This window comes from Ictidomys tridecemlineatus, chromosome 9, assembly GCF_052094955.1.
Source record: "Ictidomys tridecemlineatus isolate mIctTri1 chromosome 9, mIctTri1.hap1, whole genome shotgun sequence".
NCBI classification, from domain to species: Eukaryota; Metazoa; Chordata; class Mammalia; order Rodentia; family Sciuridae; genus Ictidomys; species Ictidomys tridecemlineatus.
This window is the reverse complement of record NC_135485.1, coordinates 9,999,401-10,016,050: the sequence shown is the minus strand read 5'-3', so window position 1 is coordinate 10,016,050 and position 16,650 is coordinate 9,999,401. Positions and strand designations below refer to the sequence as shown.

The following is a 16,650-nucleotide window of genomic DNA, read 5'->3' as shown; positions in this document are numbered from 1 at the left end:
TTAGAACCGCACATCACAAAATTGCACAGGGATTACAAATATTACATCCAGTCTGCATAAAATCGAATTCCACTACTGACCAGATCACAAAATGGCTGCACTCTCTAATCTAAAACTAATTTGCATATTGTACACATGTAGGACATTTTTAACTTGAAGTCACAATAATGCATGCAAGTTCGCTTTTTTTTTAAAACAAATTTTATAATTTGTTCATGCTACCTAGATTCAAGAGAGCTTTTTTGAGCATTTGCAATACCTCACCTCTTGTTAGTTAATAATTCTAGTGCATGCATATGGTGTATACAGGTAAGTAAACATGCATTTTTTTTTCACATTCTAAAACTATGGCAGTCTAGGCCACATTGTGCTGCCTGCATTTTATCTGCAATGCAGTGTGTCTCTAACGCTTTCAATCCCGTATTAATAGGTGGCATTTACACATAACACCTATATAGCAGCAAAGCTAATACAGCTTGTGATTAAAAATGTTTAAAAATAGCTAATAAATCAGATTATCTTGAGGTATTATTTCTTGCAAGTCAAAATGGAGAGCAAAAAAATCAACCCTAATTTTTAGTTTATGTATACACTGAAAATAGCAACAATAAAAATAAGCATTTGTAGCAGACATATTCCATCTTCACTATTATTTTGCTACCTTTGGTAAAGTTACTGGGGCAGATCTTGAAGTTAAAAACCCATGTTTAGAAATAAGTGCACGCTTCACCCACTATATAGCAGCAGACTGTGTTGCCCCTACGCAAAACATTCTCATATCTAATTTTAACTTTACATATAAAAATAACTTGGAGAAAATACAAAAAAACATTTTATTTTAACATGAAAATATCACAAAAATTAGTAAGCCTGAGATGTAGGGTTTTGGTGAAAAACAAGAGGCTTGTAGTGTTTTGGCTGCTGATAAAGATGCATGTATTGATAGCTGGGGTGAAAAGCAGAAGAATGCACTTATTTCTTCTGCATGTCAGTATCTTCAGACACAGTAAGCCACATGCACCCTTTCTTTCCTTGTTGAAACAGAGGCCAGTTTGCTATTCTTAGTTCCAGCGGAAGTGAATCTGTCGTGGACGATCAGCACCTTCCTTCACCAATGGCTTATGGAACTCACGTCCTGCACGAGAGTGGATATTTGCCCAACAAAACTCACAGTAATACTGCAGGCAAGTGACATTGGCACAAAAAAAGGGAGCAAATTTTCCACCACAGCGTGCACCCTGGCATTCATCGCACATCTGGTCATCTAGCACATATGGCTTCACCTCCACCTAGAGAAAGAGAAGGTAGAAAGTGTCTCATTAAGGTTGGCTTCAGGAATCAAATTTAGTGATGACTTAAAATGTTTATACAGTGTTCTAGAGAAAAGGACCAGCACGAAAAGTTGAGAATGTAGAAAGTTTCACAAGGAATTAGTTTTTAACCTATATAGTAGGTTTAAAAAAAAGACATCTGTTCTTATACTAATTATATTTTGTTTATAATTGGCTGTGTGGTTAAGTGACAAGCAGTTAATTCTATTTTATTTTATTATGTTTTCTTCAGAGGACTATAAATGGTGTTTACTGTATTTTCCCAAAATGAAATACTTTCTAAAAACCTTAAAAATCTAATTGATTTGCAAGACATTCCATCTTCTCTTTTATAGAACTAATATCTCTGAAACACCTTGTATTGATATTTTGACAGTTGGGGGTGACTGTGAGTGAAAAGCAGACATGGAAGACAAATAGTTTCCACTTGCCTTTTCCCTTATTGTTATACCAAAAAGATGGCAACACTAACAGACACTGATTAAAGCAGAGCTTCTCTACTGCAGGTGAGAGCTACACCTTTCTTGTGAATAATTGGTACAGACAAACCAGAACCATGCCTCACTTGTCAAGAGCATGTCTAGACTTCTGTGGATTTATAAGATATAAATCAAAAGGCTCACTGTGAAGCTCTGACTCAGCAGAGGATGTAAAGATGGCAGTCAGGCTGAACGATAAGATCTCTCAACCTCAGTTTCCTCATTGTAAAGTGAAAATAGTACTGTCTCTGAGTTGTGAGGATTTAATTATACAAGAAAAAGCATGGCAGGGCTTGGGCACATGGCAAACACTATTTAAATCAGTATTAACTACAATTTGCTGCTATACCCTTGCTTCCTGTTCAGAAGAGTTTTATAAATGGAAGGTTATTATGTTGTCTGACTGAACAGTGCCAAAGAGCTGAAAGTTCTTAGCTATTCCTTAGGAGAGGACAGAAAACTGAGTGTTTTGAAGGGCAAAGTTTGAGATATTGTAGAATTTGCTATGGTAAAAAAATAACCCAACAAATTCTATTGAATTATGAAAGTATCCTTTAAAATACTTCCATGTTTTAGAAAATGAACATATAAAGGATATTTTATAGAGCAGTTTTTGTAAGAAGAAAAGTAACAAATTGGAAACACATAAAAGCTGATGAAAAGGAGATTTCTACCCCAAATATTTGATAGGAAGGTAATGGAATTACACCATTACTTATATTATTTCACTGATTAGGATTAGTATAAGCATATTTAATGTAGGCTAGACATTCTATTTTTCTGAATTGCCTGTTTATATCTTTTTTTTTGGGGGGGGAGGAGGGTACTGGGGATTGAACTCAGAGGCACTCCACCACTGAGCCACATCCCCAGGCCTTTCCTGTATTTTATTTAGAGACAGGTTCTCACAGAGTTGCTTAGCACATCGCCATTGCAGAGGCCTCCTGAGCTGCTGGGATTACAGGTGTGTGCCACTGCGCCTGGCTGTTTATATCTTTTTAAAAAATTGACTTACAAGTTATTTTTGCAAGTTAAGAATTTTTACCATTTTCCTATTGATCTATAATTTTTACAACAAAATTTTTATGCCCAAATTTTACCAACTTTTTCCTCTGCCATGCTACTGCTTTTGATTCATCATATTCATTACAAATAAAATTAACAAAGTGCATTACTGTGATCAAAGAATAAATGCAGGTAATGTGAGAGTTACAAGTTCATCTCATTAGTTTATAAATCCCATGAACATAGGAATGGCAACCATGGGCTCAACATTCAGTTCTTAGTATCTAGCAGAATGTATGGCATGAAGCAGAAACTCTGCAAACATCATAGAAATAAATGTGGTACATTTACATGCTTTCTGGGTTACTTTCTTGTGATTGACATTTTTCTTAACAATTTCAAGCACAATGAAGCCAGGGTCTGTGCTGTTTACTTCCCTTTTATAATATTTCCCCAAATGCGAGGTGCTCAAGAGCTACTGAATGTAAACCGTTGATCGACTAAAATGGAATGATTTAAATTTTCTAAATATTATTTAATGAAGCTAATCTACTTATATCAAAATCACAGAATTCAAAGAGAGAAATGTGTGAAAGGGAGTTTCATCAATGTTTGACCTAGTTTTATTTTCTGCCTTTTCCTTTTTCACTTCAGAGAACCTGCAAAGTAATATTCTGTCACCCTGACTCATAACTAGTGAAAATTGAACAATTAATAATTATACAACTTGAAATATAACACAATTCAATCCAATATCCACCAGAAATTAGTGAATTAATTGTATTAGTAATGAAAACAGGCAAAACATACAATTAAATACAGCTCTGTTGTGACTGTGCTTCCCAGCTATCAGAGAGATAAGAACTAAGCCTCAAAATGTACATGAGGCTAAAAGGTTAAGCTGAATACATAATTTTAATTCCTTCAAAATAAATAGGCAATGAATCTTTGGGATAGTATACATTTCAGTTTATACAGTCATTCAAGCTATTTTATGATTTAATAATTATATTTACATTGAAGAGATGATGGTATCAAAGTTAATGGCATCATATTTCCATGTATAAAAAATACTGGTTACTTCTAAAATAGTGATGAATCAAATTCTTTCAAATAAGATTTGAAAAATACCTTTGTAGCATATAGCTTAGAAAATAAACTTTTCTCTTGGTTATTTCAATACTTTAAGAAGGCCCATGTTTTTAATTCATCTGCTCTGCATCTGAGTTGCTGTTTAGGAATCAATACTCTGCTCCAAATAACTGGTCCTTCCTACCATTTTGGAAACAAAGAGGTGTGAGGTATGACACAGCAACCATCTTTTCCTTCTGCTTGCACATATTGAACAATTATACACATGTAAATACCTTCTTCAGTGATCCATCACCTCTTTCTAAAAGTAGGGGATAAGACTAGATCTGTGGTCTTCACGATGGCTGTACATTAATGTCACCAGGGGGAGCTTTATAAACTCCTGCTGCCCTGGTGTATCCCAGACCAAGGAGAGCAGAAGCCTGAGGGTAGGACCCAGAACTCAAGATTTTTTTAAGTTCTCAAGTGATTAATGTGTAGCTGAGGTTGAGGACGACATGACTAGAGAAATCTAAGGTTCAAATCAGTTCAAAAAGTTTTTATATACATGTTTGAATAAAAGCATAGCCCTCCTCTTATTTTTTCTTTTGGTAATATTTTATGTGGCAATGCAAACAAAAAAAGCCATTCTGCATTTATTGACCAAACCTTTGCTGTACTTCTTTTGTAAATAGGATGATCTCATAATTATATTGATGGCTACTTCTGCAATCCATAGCCTAGTCAATTTGAATTGAGTCATCTAATTTCCCTGTCCTCAAAATATCTTTCAATGTGCAAAGCAGCCTCAGAAAAGGCTTCATGACACTGTTACACTGGAAAAATAAAGTGCTCACTCAAGTTATAGCTACCAATTTGGATTTTAAAAAATTCCTCTACCCCATATTCTTAGTATATTTCAGGTGTACTGTAAATGTAAACAATGTTATTTTAGAAATTGGTTAGTTATGTAAAAGAACTCTTCCTAGATTTTTATGATATGGATCTATAAATAAATAATTGAGTTATGTTCACTTCTTTGCCCCATTTTAGATGGTAATCAGTGCTTAGAATTATTTAATAGGACAGGTTTTAATTATCATTCACAGAACTTGGTGACAGTGTAAGTAATGCTACCAAATTGCTAATGTTTTAAATTTTAGATCAATCAATTTAGAGAAATTACACAATGTATTTTAATTTTAAATTTTATTATTAAGAATTAACATTTAGCTGGGTGTGGTGGTTCATGCCTATAATCCTAGCAGTATGGGAGGATAAGGCATGGAAGATCGAAAATTCAAAGCCAGCCTCAGCAACTTACTGAGACCCTGTCTCAAAATAGAAAAAGGTCTGGCGATGTGGCTAAGTGGTTAAGCACCCTGGGACACAAAACAAGAACACAAAACCCACATTGAAATAGTACTTACTCTGCACTAAGTCCTATTCTAAGTGCTTATACGAATATGTGAATTCATTTAGTTCTCAAATTAACTAAGACAAACACTAGTACTGTTTTCCATTTTATAAGTGAGGAAATAGTAGGCATGGATTAGATTAATTTGCCCAGGATTACAAAGCAAATGGTGGAAACAGGAATCAATCCCAGGCAGCCAATAACTTTCCGTGGCTGGAAAGATAGCTGCCACCCACTGGCTGATAAAATGGTAAACATAGCTTTAAAATGATATCTATATTCATGATTTATACAGTATACTTACTTTAAAGTATAAGAATTGTGCATTTCAAGGATATTTTGATATAACTCTAAGAGATAAAAGAGTATAAAAAGTGTTTGAATATATTATTAACTCTGTAGAGTAACAAGCTTTGGATCAGCAACTTCTTATGGGACATAAATGACTTCCCAGTATGCAACTTACGCGTTTATCAATATCACCATGCTGAAGCTGAACAAATCGAGCACTAATGGCAGCAATATAGCTCTGCTGATTGGAAAAAGCAACCCGTCCAGCACCTTTTGGGTATTTTAGCTCTGGATCTGTGTCAATTCCTGCGTAACAAACTCCACCATATAGCCGGTCCATGATCATAGCAAGTTCCACTTCAAAAAAGAAAGATGTTCGTATTAAATATGAGAAAACAAAGCAAATAATAAGAATTTTTAAGTACTTTAAAAAAATCAGTGGAAGACAATAGAACATTAACAAAACTCAGTTGCTAAAGGAGGGCCTAGAATTAAGAAGCCTTTTTTCTTTAGTTTTTAAAATATAAAGTTAGACTCATCACCACATTTACCACACTAACTCTACATATACTATATGCTATCTTCTTTTCTCAATCTGATCCTGTCACCTATATACTAGGTCCCATCTTCCCTCACTGTGGAAGGATATGCTTTGGCAATTCTCCACTCCCTCATCCTTACCATCAGCTTTTCTCTCATACTGGTCATTTCCAATACATTTTTGTTTTGGATTGTTTTTGAAATCTCTTTTAAAAGATTCTCACAACCATATTTCTCCTTCTCTGGTACTACTTCATTTTTGTGTTCTCCTTTTACAGACAAATTCTTTAAAAATTTTTAAGGTACTTCTGAATCCCTGCCTTCCTATTTTCAGTTCAACCTTTAATAATCAGACTACAATCATTCCATGACTCTGCTTTAATTGCTCATGTCAAGGTCAACTTTCCCTAGTAACAAGTCCAATGGTCCATCTACCTATAAGCAGCACTGACCATGATTAATTCTTTCCGTCTTCTTGAAATATTTCCTCCATCTGGCTTCCAAGATATGTTGTTTTACTAATTTGCACTTCACTGATAATTTTCTCTTGTTTGGTAGTTCCTACTCAACTCTTTTGACTTTTCAATGTCAGAATGCCTCAAGTTTAAATCCTCTATCTATACTCCTGGCTTTGGTGACTCCTGAATTTGTATCTTTAGTAAGAACCTCTCCTGTGGACTCCAGATTCATAAATACAACTGTCTACTGGATAACTCATATTGCAGTATCTGTTAAATATCAATATCTACTGGGTTAAAAATGGAATACATGTAAAACTGATCTTCCTCCATCTCACTAAACACATTCCAGTGAGTTTTTGCTGACCCAGTTCATAAGCAAAAAAGGATAACATTGCCAAGTAAAGATCCTTAGCTACCATGTTTTCTTTTCCTCCACTACACACATGAAGTTGATTTTCAAAATATACCTGGGATCTAATCTCCTCACTTTCATTTCTAAAATCCGGTTTCAAGTTATCATCATTTTTACCTGCTTTATAACAGTCTTATCTCTCTGATTCTGACCACCCCCGCCTTAGTTACTTCCAAAACAGTAACAAGAATGATTGTTAAACTATACCAGATATCATATGGTTTAACTGAAATTTCTATTTACAACCTCTGAATGGTGCTGTGAACTTATGTTCAAAACCAAGATCACAATCTTCCCTTCCAACTTGCTCCTTTCTCCTGTGTTGCTCATACCTCAGTGGAAGGAATCACAATCCAATATTGGCTCAAGATTGAAAGCTTTCAACTTTTGCATTTACTTCATGAGTATTTGTGATATCTGTTTGCTTGACTCTTTGTCCACTGTGACTACTCATCCTAGCCACCACTGTCTCTTGGACTCCTAACTTGGCCTACCCATATTTACTTGCAACATTAGCTCAAACTGCAAATATGATGTCCTTTCTCTTCTTAAAAACTCAAATGGTCTCCCCTTGCTCTGAGAATAAATATCAAATCAGCCTATTAAAGACTTGTATGATATAACTGGCATTAACTTTTCAGTGTCTTTTTGTGTCTCTCGCCTCACTCCTTGCATCCTCAATCAGCCATTCTGGGCTTCCTCCAGTTCCTCCATTGCACCCAGCCTCCCTGTACTGAAGACTTCTAAACATGCTATTTCTTTTTTCTAAACTGCACCCCTCACAGAACTCCTATTGCCCCACTCCTATTCTTTCTGTTCACCTTTATATCAGAGCTCAAATACAAGTATCTTTAAAATATCAGTTCACATCACATTTCCTTGCTATATATGCTTATCTACTCTCCACATTATAGAAGTCATCATGTTTAAGTGTGTGTCAACAGTTCTTTAACACACATGTCCCAGACTGGAAGAGGATGTTCTCAATGATGGAATTCAGAGGATGTGTGGTATCACGTAACTTGCTGACACGGTGGGCATTTGCATCTCCAATTCTATCCTATATGACATTTTTCAGGAGATTTCTGGTTTTGGCTATGATAAACAGAAGTTTATCACTCATCTAAAATGATGACTTAGTTAATGGATAAAATATAGGAAAAACTAAAAAAAATTCCATATTTATTCAGATATCAAAATCAACCCACATAACATATGCAGTATATCTTAGAGAGTTGTACTTAGGAGTCTGAAGTAGTCAAGTGGGTTCTTCTCAGAGTTTGTTTGATGTTAGCTATTGATATTGATAGATGAGTATCCAATTCCTTCGAAATTTCAACAAAGGTTTTCAAAATTCTTTAGAGCTATTACTGGTATAATTAAGAATCTGCCCCTGCCCTGCCAAATGATGTCAGGTCCATAATAACTGTCAATGTTTACTGAATTCACTAACACACATTTAAATGATGTTTTAAAAAGCAAAATTTGTTAAGATTTGACTTACCAGCCCTTAACGGCCTAGGAACACCTCCAACAAAAATTGTTTTTCGGGGATCCAAAGGTTGAGAACCATCCATAACAAAATCACTATCACTTAAATTCCAAGGACGAATTTGAACCTATAAAAAAATTACATTTGAGCCTTACTCCTTTCATTGTTTACAAATTTTATAATTGGATTCAGAGACAAATTTATGAGTATAATTTTCTATCTAGATACTATAACTCTCTTGGGTGTTTTAAAAACTGAAATTTTAACATGGTAGTTTTTTCTTTTTCTTTTTTTTTTTTTTTTGTTCTGGGGAGTGAACTCCAGGGGCTCTCGATCACTGAGCCACATCCCCATCCCACCCCTTGTCCCCGCTTTTTAAAAATATATTTTTGTATTTTATTTAGATTCAGGGTCTTACTGAGTTACTAGGGCCTTGCTAAATTGATTGAGGCTGACTTTGAACTTGCAATCCTCCTGCCTCAGTTTCCCAAGCTGCTGGGATTATGATAATTTGTAGCATGCAGTTCATATGGTATTTACTTACTGGTTTGTCCTTGATAGTAGGGCTGGAAACACACAAATAGAGCTTTCCCTCTTCTTCAATACAAGCATCAATTAGTGCTTGAACTGAGCTCTCTTCTTGAAAGAGAAGGAATGCATAGCCTGGAATAACCATTAGATGTGTCAAGTAAGAGACTTCACCTCAAATTTCAGTACTGTTTAGGAAATAAAATACTGTTTTTTTTTTGGTGGGGGAAGCCTTATCAAATAGGACTTGAGTCATTATGTCTTCTAAAAGAACACAATATCTTTTATAATATATACAAACACAGATAGTTAAACAATTAGCAGCTTTCTGTAGAGCACTTACCATCAGGTATTATATGTACTAAGAACTTTACCTAAATTATTTCATTTGATTCTCACAAGTCTATTAAATATTGTCCCCATTTATAGAAAAAAAAAGGACTTAACAAGAGGTTGAATTACTTGCTCAAAGACAATGTCAGAGCAAGTAGTTAGCTGAGTAATTTCAAACTCAAGTTTGCCCCGGGGTCTCCCATGTCTAATAGTGAGAGATACCACATTCTTATAAAGAACCTGGCAGAATTAGCCTGTTTAATGTATTAAAAGCTAGAGTTTCCTTCAAATATCCTCAGAATAATACAAGTTCTAGAGTATACTTTTGGTCAACAGCACACATGGAAAGGCCCAGGAAATTCTATAAGTACTGAGAAAATTCTAGTGTCCTAAAAACTTTCAGATGATACTAAGAAAGTTACCCTACAGAGGTTGGAATGAAACATGTTATTTAAGGATGGGGCAAGGACTTTTAAATTAAATCGCAGTTTGGAGACTAGGTTGAGAGCTGGTATAAGCTCCTATTTAGATACCTATATTATTGGGGAACAGTCCTTCCCTTCTTTCCTGTGAACCAACTGCCAATATTTTTGGAAAAAACATGTATTCAGTTGGGTGTAGTGTCTCCTTTCTATAACTCCCACTATTTCAAGAGGGTGATGCAGGAATGTGAAAAGATCAGTTTAACCTCTATGACTTAGAAAGACCCTGTCTCAAAATAATAAGGTGTGTAGCTTAGTGGTACAGTGACTCTGAGTTTAGTCCTCAGTACCCCCTCAAAAAAAAAAGCAAAATATAAGTTATATAAAAGCTAGTGTCAATTTTTTATGGCAAGTTTTCTATTATGAGATGATTCTCAGCAGCTGAAAACAGCAACTGACCTAAAAAATGTCTTGCCTTGACAACATGTCTATCCAAATAATTGAACAACATTGTAATCTAGTCCCAATACGAAGCTGCCATCAAGTAGACTATGCACATCCGGTTCTGTGATACAATGGGAAGTGCAAGGTCACGTACTCAGAACTCAAAAACACAGCTATTGTCAACAATGGATTCTATGTCACAAAGGTAGCAATAAAGTATTTCCTTTTATTTTTTATTTTTTGATACTGGATATTGAATCCAGGGTTGCCTAACCACTGAACCACATCCCCAACCCTTTTGTGTGTGTGTGTGTGTGTGTGTGTGTGTGTGTGTGTGTGTGTGTGTGTGTGTGTGTAAGAGAGACAGGGTCTTGCTAAGTTGTTTTGCTGAGGCTGGCTTCAAACTTACAATCTTCTACCTTGGCCTTCTGGGTTCCTGGATTACAGGTGTGTGCCACCAGACTATGCATGATCAAAAACACTTCTTGGATTTTTGTAATTGCTTGAAGAAATTTAAATATGCATGAAAAAATGAAAACTAGTCTTCTTTAAGGCTTTAATTTTGACACAAAAGATCAGAGAACTATAACCAATCTAGGCACAGTAAGAAACTATCAGATAATTTACTGAAATAATACTTTAAATTCAATATTTTTGCTTAATTTTGATATTAATATTTTAATATTACTCAATTAAAAGCATCCATATTTTTAATATTGCTTAAAAATTTTTTGTTACCATTTGGAAAGAAATATTTGTATTATAAAAATTAAGCAATATGGCAAGTAAATTATAACCTAATGTAAGCCATTAGATATTAAAATATCTGTATGTTTTCTTTAAACCATATAATGATTTCTTCAAAGTTTATTAAAGTAAGCTAATGTGATTGTTGGTCACTGCAAAGTAGAAGGTGTATGTGTGGCTCAGCTTCTATAGGCTCAAGTCCCTGCTTTATTACAAGGTAGCTGTATCAACTAAATGGTTCTACATCAGTGTTTTCCAAGCCATGAAAGAATACTGAATTACAGAAACAAGAAAATACTTGAAAGAACAAGGCTTGGAAACACTAGTCTTTGGCAATAGCTATAATTAACTATAATTGTATCAAAAAACCTATGATTTGCTAGTGCTAATTTTTTCCCTTTAGTTTGAGAAAATAAACACTGAAAAAAAACCAATAACAAAGGCAAAAATAGCAATGAAGACAACTGTTGTGTTTTACTAATTGTTACAACCCATCCTTCTAGGCTTGGAATGCCATTTCCCCTATATAAGCAAGTAGTTCATGTAAAAATTTGTATCTGTCTCCACCCCAAAAATTCAAAATTCTTTCTAAAATTATAGTCAGCCCTTAGCATCCTTAGGGGTTTAGGTCCATAATTATAATTCCCCACAGAAATCAAGATTCAGGGATGCTCAAGTCCTGTATATAAAATGTACATGCAAATATACATTATAACTCCCATATACTCTAAATCAGCTATTACTTATAATAGCTAGTACGATATAAATGTTAAATAAGCAGTTGTATAAAAATGATAAAGAGAATAATTTTTACATGTTTGGTGATGATGCAAATATTTTTTTTCACTCAATAATTTTGATACGTGGTTGAATTTATCAAAGACAGGAGCGTAAAGATACAGAGGGTTAACTGTACATTTCAATTCCTGCCTAGAACCCTGTTCAACTCCTTTTTATTTATCTAAATTACAGAATAGCTTTTAGAATTCAAAATTTCTCAGTGAAGATTTCTCCTACCTACTTGAGATCAAAGTAATTTTTCTATCCTGTAGCTTTTTTTGTTACTTATATCAATTATTGGGCAATTATCAGATCACGAATTATTAATAATACAAGAATACAAATATTTACAAAAATTATAATTATAAAAAATTATAAAAATTATAACCTAATGCAAATATTTACAAAGTTTAAAGACATATAAAGACAGTCTTACAGAGGGGATAAAGAAACTGACACTAACAATCACATATCTGTGAAGTTGTAAAAAGGTAAGAATGCGATTGTGATGACTGTTGTGAAAGAGGCAGTACTCCTAGCAAGGGCAACAAAGGGCCTCTCCTAGTAAGTAACCAATGCATAAGCTAGATAGAAAAGGTAATTAGGGAATATACAGACAAAGAATTATGGAAAGAACCTTCAGGCCAGGAGACACACAGAGAAGCCCTGAGGCAGGAGAGAGCAGAACCAGTTCTGGGACTAGAGGAAGACAAGAAGTAATAGTAGAAGAAGATAGAAAGAAGGGAGACCAGACAAGGTAAAAGCCATTTTTGCTTTTATCTTAACAACAAGAGGGTTTAGAGAAGAGGAATAAGTAATGGGATCATCAATTGAGTTTTAAGAGTTGGCTGTAGCTGGACTGTGGTGGGAGGGGAAGAAAACAAGAGATGTGGACAGAGAACAGCTGGGGTAGACCCAGTGAGGGACGATGACAGCTTAAGCAAGAACATTAGAAACAGAAATTTTTACTGAACACTCAACCTTTATAAAAGAACAAGACGATAAAACTATAACAGCAATAGCTGAAAACTAAGCTAACAAAAATTATCTATATGGAGCCAACTTTCTCTTTAAACTTAAGGCTTGAAGCTGGGCATGGTGGCACACACCTGTATTCCCAAGGATTTGGGAGCCCGAGGCAGGGCCAAGTTCAGGCCAGCCTTAGCAACTTAGTGAAGTCCTAGGTAACTTAGTGAGATTGTCTCAAAATAAAGAAATCAATAGATAAAAAATAAAAGGGGCTAAGTGGGGCTAGTGATGTGGCTCAGTGGTTAAGATGGGTTCAATTCCTGGTATCAATAATAAGCAAACAAAGGCTGGAGACCTCCAAGTTCAGTAAACTCCAAAATCATGTAAAAACTTGGCATATAAGAAGAGAGGTCTATACATTTGAATAGATTCCCACATAGATCAAGGATCCAGAATCCCTATAAAAGATGTTTGATAATATAAGATCTAAGATATTATAGTATAAAAAAAATCAGAGCATTATTCTATTTCTGTAAAAGAAGTAAGTAATGGAGGTTCTATAATTCTCAAAGACAACAAGTGGAGAAGGGCCATCTAATTCCTCACTAGGAACACGCAGGTAAGTGTTTGTGTGCCAATAATTATCTATCATGTTTCCTTTCCCACAGTCAACAATCAGATCATTTAACAGATCCGCTGGAGTCTTTTTCTCTAGGCTTGACAATTCACTCAGCCACAAGTCTCTAGAACTATGATTTTATGATGTTCAAAGAAAAGTTTAGTCTTTTAACTTCTCCTTTTTTTTAATTCACTTCAGAAGATCTGCAATTTGCCATTCTGACTGACTTAATAACATCCAGCTCTTCCTTCCTACCGTCCCCTTATCATCATGGGATTTGCAAGGTTAACATCAGTATGGTTTCTTCTCTATCTAAATTACTTCTTTACAAACAGATTGCATATTACTCTGCTGTGATCTGGAACATTTATGTAAATCTTATAATATTTAAACTATAAAATATAAATAAATCACTTCATGTGATCTTCATTTCAGAGGGATACTTTATTACGTTGTTCATACAAAAGTTACTTAGAATGATGCTATTGACAGAGTAGTCAACATTATTAATTTGAGATTATGAAATCATTATTAAATTATAATAAAATATATTAAGTCTTATGATACTTATGCCAAGTCTCCTCCATCAAGCCTGACTGGTTTAAAGTAAAACTGGAATAGTTTTCAGGATCATTCTGATTCATTCAACCTAAGTTATCACTCTATAAATGATTAGTTTTTATATAAATATAAATGTACATATATGCAATTCTAAAAGAAAACACAAAGTAATTGACAGTATTTCCTTTGCTCTTATATACAATGATTCCTTAGCAACTATTAACAGTAAAAACCCTTACCTTTTGGTGGAAAATAGGACTTGCTTTCTGCTTTATGAGGCCAATCTACTACCAAAGGCCCAAATCTTCTGAAGCTAGCAGTGATTTCATCTTAAGAAAATACAAATAATATGTATTAGAAATTAGTTAAAATAATTCATTCTAAGGAATTCCACTCTTTTAATTACTCTAAAAACTTAATATTTAAAAGTACCAAAGTACCAAATATAAAGTAGAATAATCTGTTTGGTATTAGTTTTAAAAATTTTATATAATATCACATGAATACTATAATCCTAGAGTTCACCAAACCATAAATAGCACTGGCTTTTTAAAAAAAAATCAACATTACATCAAGTTAAATAAAAAGAGCTATTGCTGCTTCATAAGTAAAGCCATATTCTTATAGGGGAAAAATGATCTCCTGAACCAGTATGAAAAAATATACCAAGGTCTGACATATGCCACGTATTTTCATTGATAAATGTGTGTGTGTGTATGGCAAAATCCAATATCAATGCTATGTTCTAAGACATGGAAATCTTATTAACATTTACACATTTACAGTAAGTGGGAGCATCTGAATCATAACTGAAAAATTTCCCAGAATGTAGCATTATCTTCTCTATTAATTATTAGTGAATGGAAGATTTCCCATAATATGACAAATAAAGATTACAATCTTTATCTTATTTTTTTGGTATTATTATAAAATATCATTTCCACATATTTATTAGCCTTTGTATAACTTAAATTTCCTATTTTATGTTTTTCTCTTTTGGATTTTATAGCCACTTTCTTACCTGTTTCTAAGAGTACATTAATACTTGAAGAGATTTAACTTTTGATTGTTATGCATATAATATAGTTTCATAGTTAGTTTCATTTATTTTATTATATGTGTATTTGTGTTTTTATGATTATATAAAAATATGTTCTATAATAAATTTAAAAAATAAGTGGGATATTATCTAGGAAATCTTATTTACAAAAAAATTGCTCACTATAACAATATATAATATAGTATATAAATAAAAGCTTAAAAATATTTGTTGGATTACCTTCATATTTAAACAGGTGACAAACTATTTTAACAAAGATGAGTATCCCTTCTAACTATATAACTCTCTAGGAGGTTAAAAATAGTTTCATACCCTATTTGTACTATACTTCAGTATTTTTTAAATTTTTTTTAAGGTCAAATTGCCTTACCTTCATCAATATCTGGAGGAAGCCCACCAACAAAAACTTTTCGAGAGAAGCGTTCTATTCGTTCTCCATTTTGATGAGCTGAATAACATGTGGGTGAATTTAAAACACCAACTTGATCACTGTGACCATCATCCAGCAAACCATCATCTATTGGAAAAAGGGAAGAACGACCTACAATATAAAAACAAAGATAAACTGAATCTCAGGTCTAAGAAAATGATAAAGTCAAGCATAAAAATACTGAAAACAAACTCAAAATAAAGGTGACACAGGTGTAAAGAAAAATTAGTGGAAATTTAGATAGTATAAGGTTTTAATTATCAAGAATTGAGAGACATAATCTAGAAGAATGACTTAGGGGTGCAGTCATATGACAATAATTATATATACTGCAAAAAGAAAAACAAAACACTATATCATTTTTTAAATTGTTTTTATGTACAGCAGCAAGAACTTGAAGTTTGGGGAAAAGACTCTTTGAATAACAAAAGAATCCTATAGAAACTGGTGGCAGAAAGGAAATAGAACAGACTACAATAAGGAAGAACACATGCAAAGAGTCAATATTTGTATGTAAGACAATGAGATAATCCACTATACATGTGCCAATTATCCAAAGCTTACTCGGGTTTTTTTGCATATGCAAAATTTTAAAAAAGGCATTCATTAGTCCCCATGTGAGACCCCTTCAAGAATGCACCCTTGTATATTGGGCACATGCTTGTTGTACAATGCTCTGAAATAATTCTGAAGCTAGACCCTGTAAGGATCACAAAATGTAAAATAAACCTAATAAGATATAGTTCTCTGACCTCAAGAAATATAAATTTAGAAGAGGTAAAATATAATCATGGGACTATGGCACATGTCCATAAGAAAGCTACAAAATACTTCCAATGAAGTGTAATAATGCAAAGGAGCAGTCTGTCTAATCAAGGGTAATTTCTTAAATCTACAAGTGATATTATAATACATCTGTGGTAAAAACGGAAAGGTAGCCCAGAGCACATTAGAAAGTATAGAATACTTACAGGTAGAAATATTTATAGAACATTTGAGTAAATTTTCTATGTGGAAGGAGAAACATATGAAAAAGCAGAAAAAATAAACTTATTTATGAAATAAGCAGAATTCAAAGTTGGCTGAAGCATGTCAGAAACAAGGAGAGTAAAAGAAAATTCCTTTGAAGCTAGCAGGAGTACTTAGCTTAAAAACCAGACTAAGGTGGGTGCGGTGGTGCATGCCTATAATCCCAGCAGCTTGGGAGGCTGAGGCAGGAAGATCTCGAATTCAAAGCTAGCCTTAGCAATGTGAGACA

General features: G+C 33.9%; 1 protein-coding gene across 10 annotated transcripts in view; it reads right to left on the bottom strand.

Moving 5' to 3' along the window:
- The window catches only part of Cpeb2 (cytoplasmic polyadenylation element binding protein 2), a 71,423-nt gene that overhangs the window by 2,717 nt on the left and 52,056 nt on the right, over positions 1-16,650 (bottom strand). For all 10 annotated transcript variants that reach the window (XM_078021058.1, XM_078021049.1, XM_078021051.1 and 7 more), the window contains 6 exons: positions 15,333-15,503; positions 14,142-14,231; positions 9,044-9,162; positions 8,512-8,626; positions 5,770-5,951; positions 1-1,289 (listed from right to left, as the gene is read on the bottom strand). The exon at positions 1-1,289 is cut by the window's left edge and continues 2,717 nt beyond it. In XM_078021058.1, the coding sequence (XP_077877184.1) occupies positions 1,062-1,289; positions 5,770-5,951; positions 8,512-8,626; positions 9,044-9,162; positions 14,142-14,231; positions 15,333-15,503 (905 nt within the window). In that variant the 3' untranslated portion in view covers positions 1-1,061. The remainder of the gene's footprint in view (positions 1,290-5,769; positions 5,952-8,511; positions 8,627-9,043; positions 9,163-14,141; positions 14,232-15,332; positions 15,504-16,650) is intronic.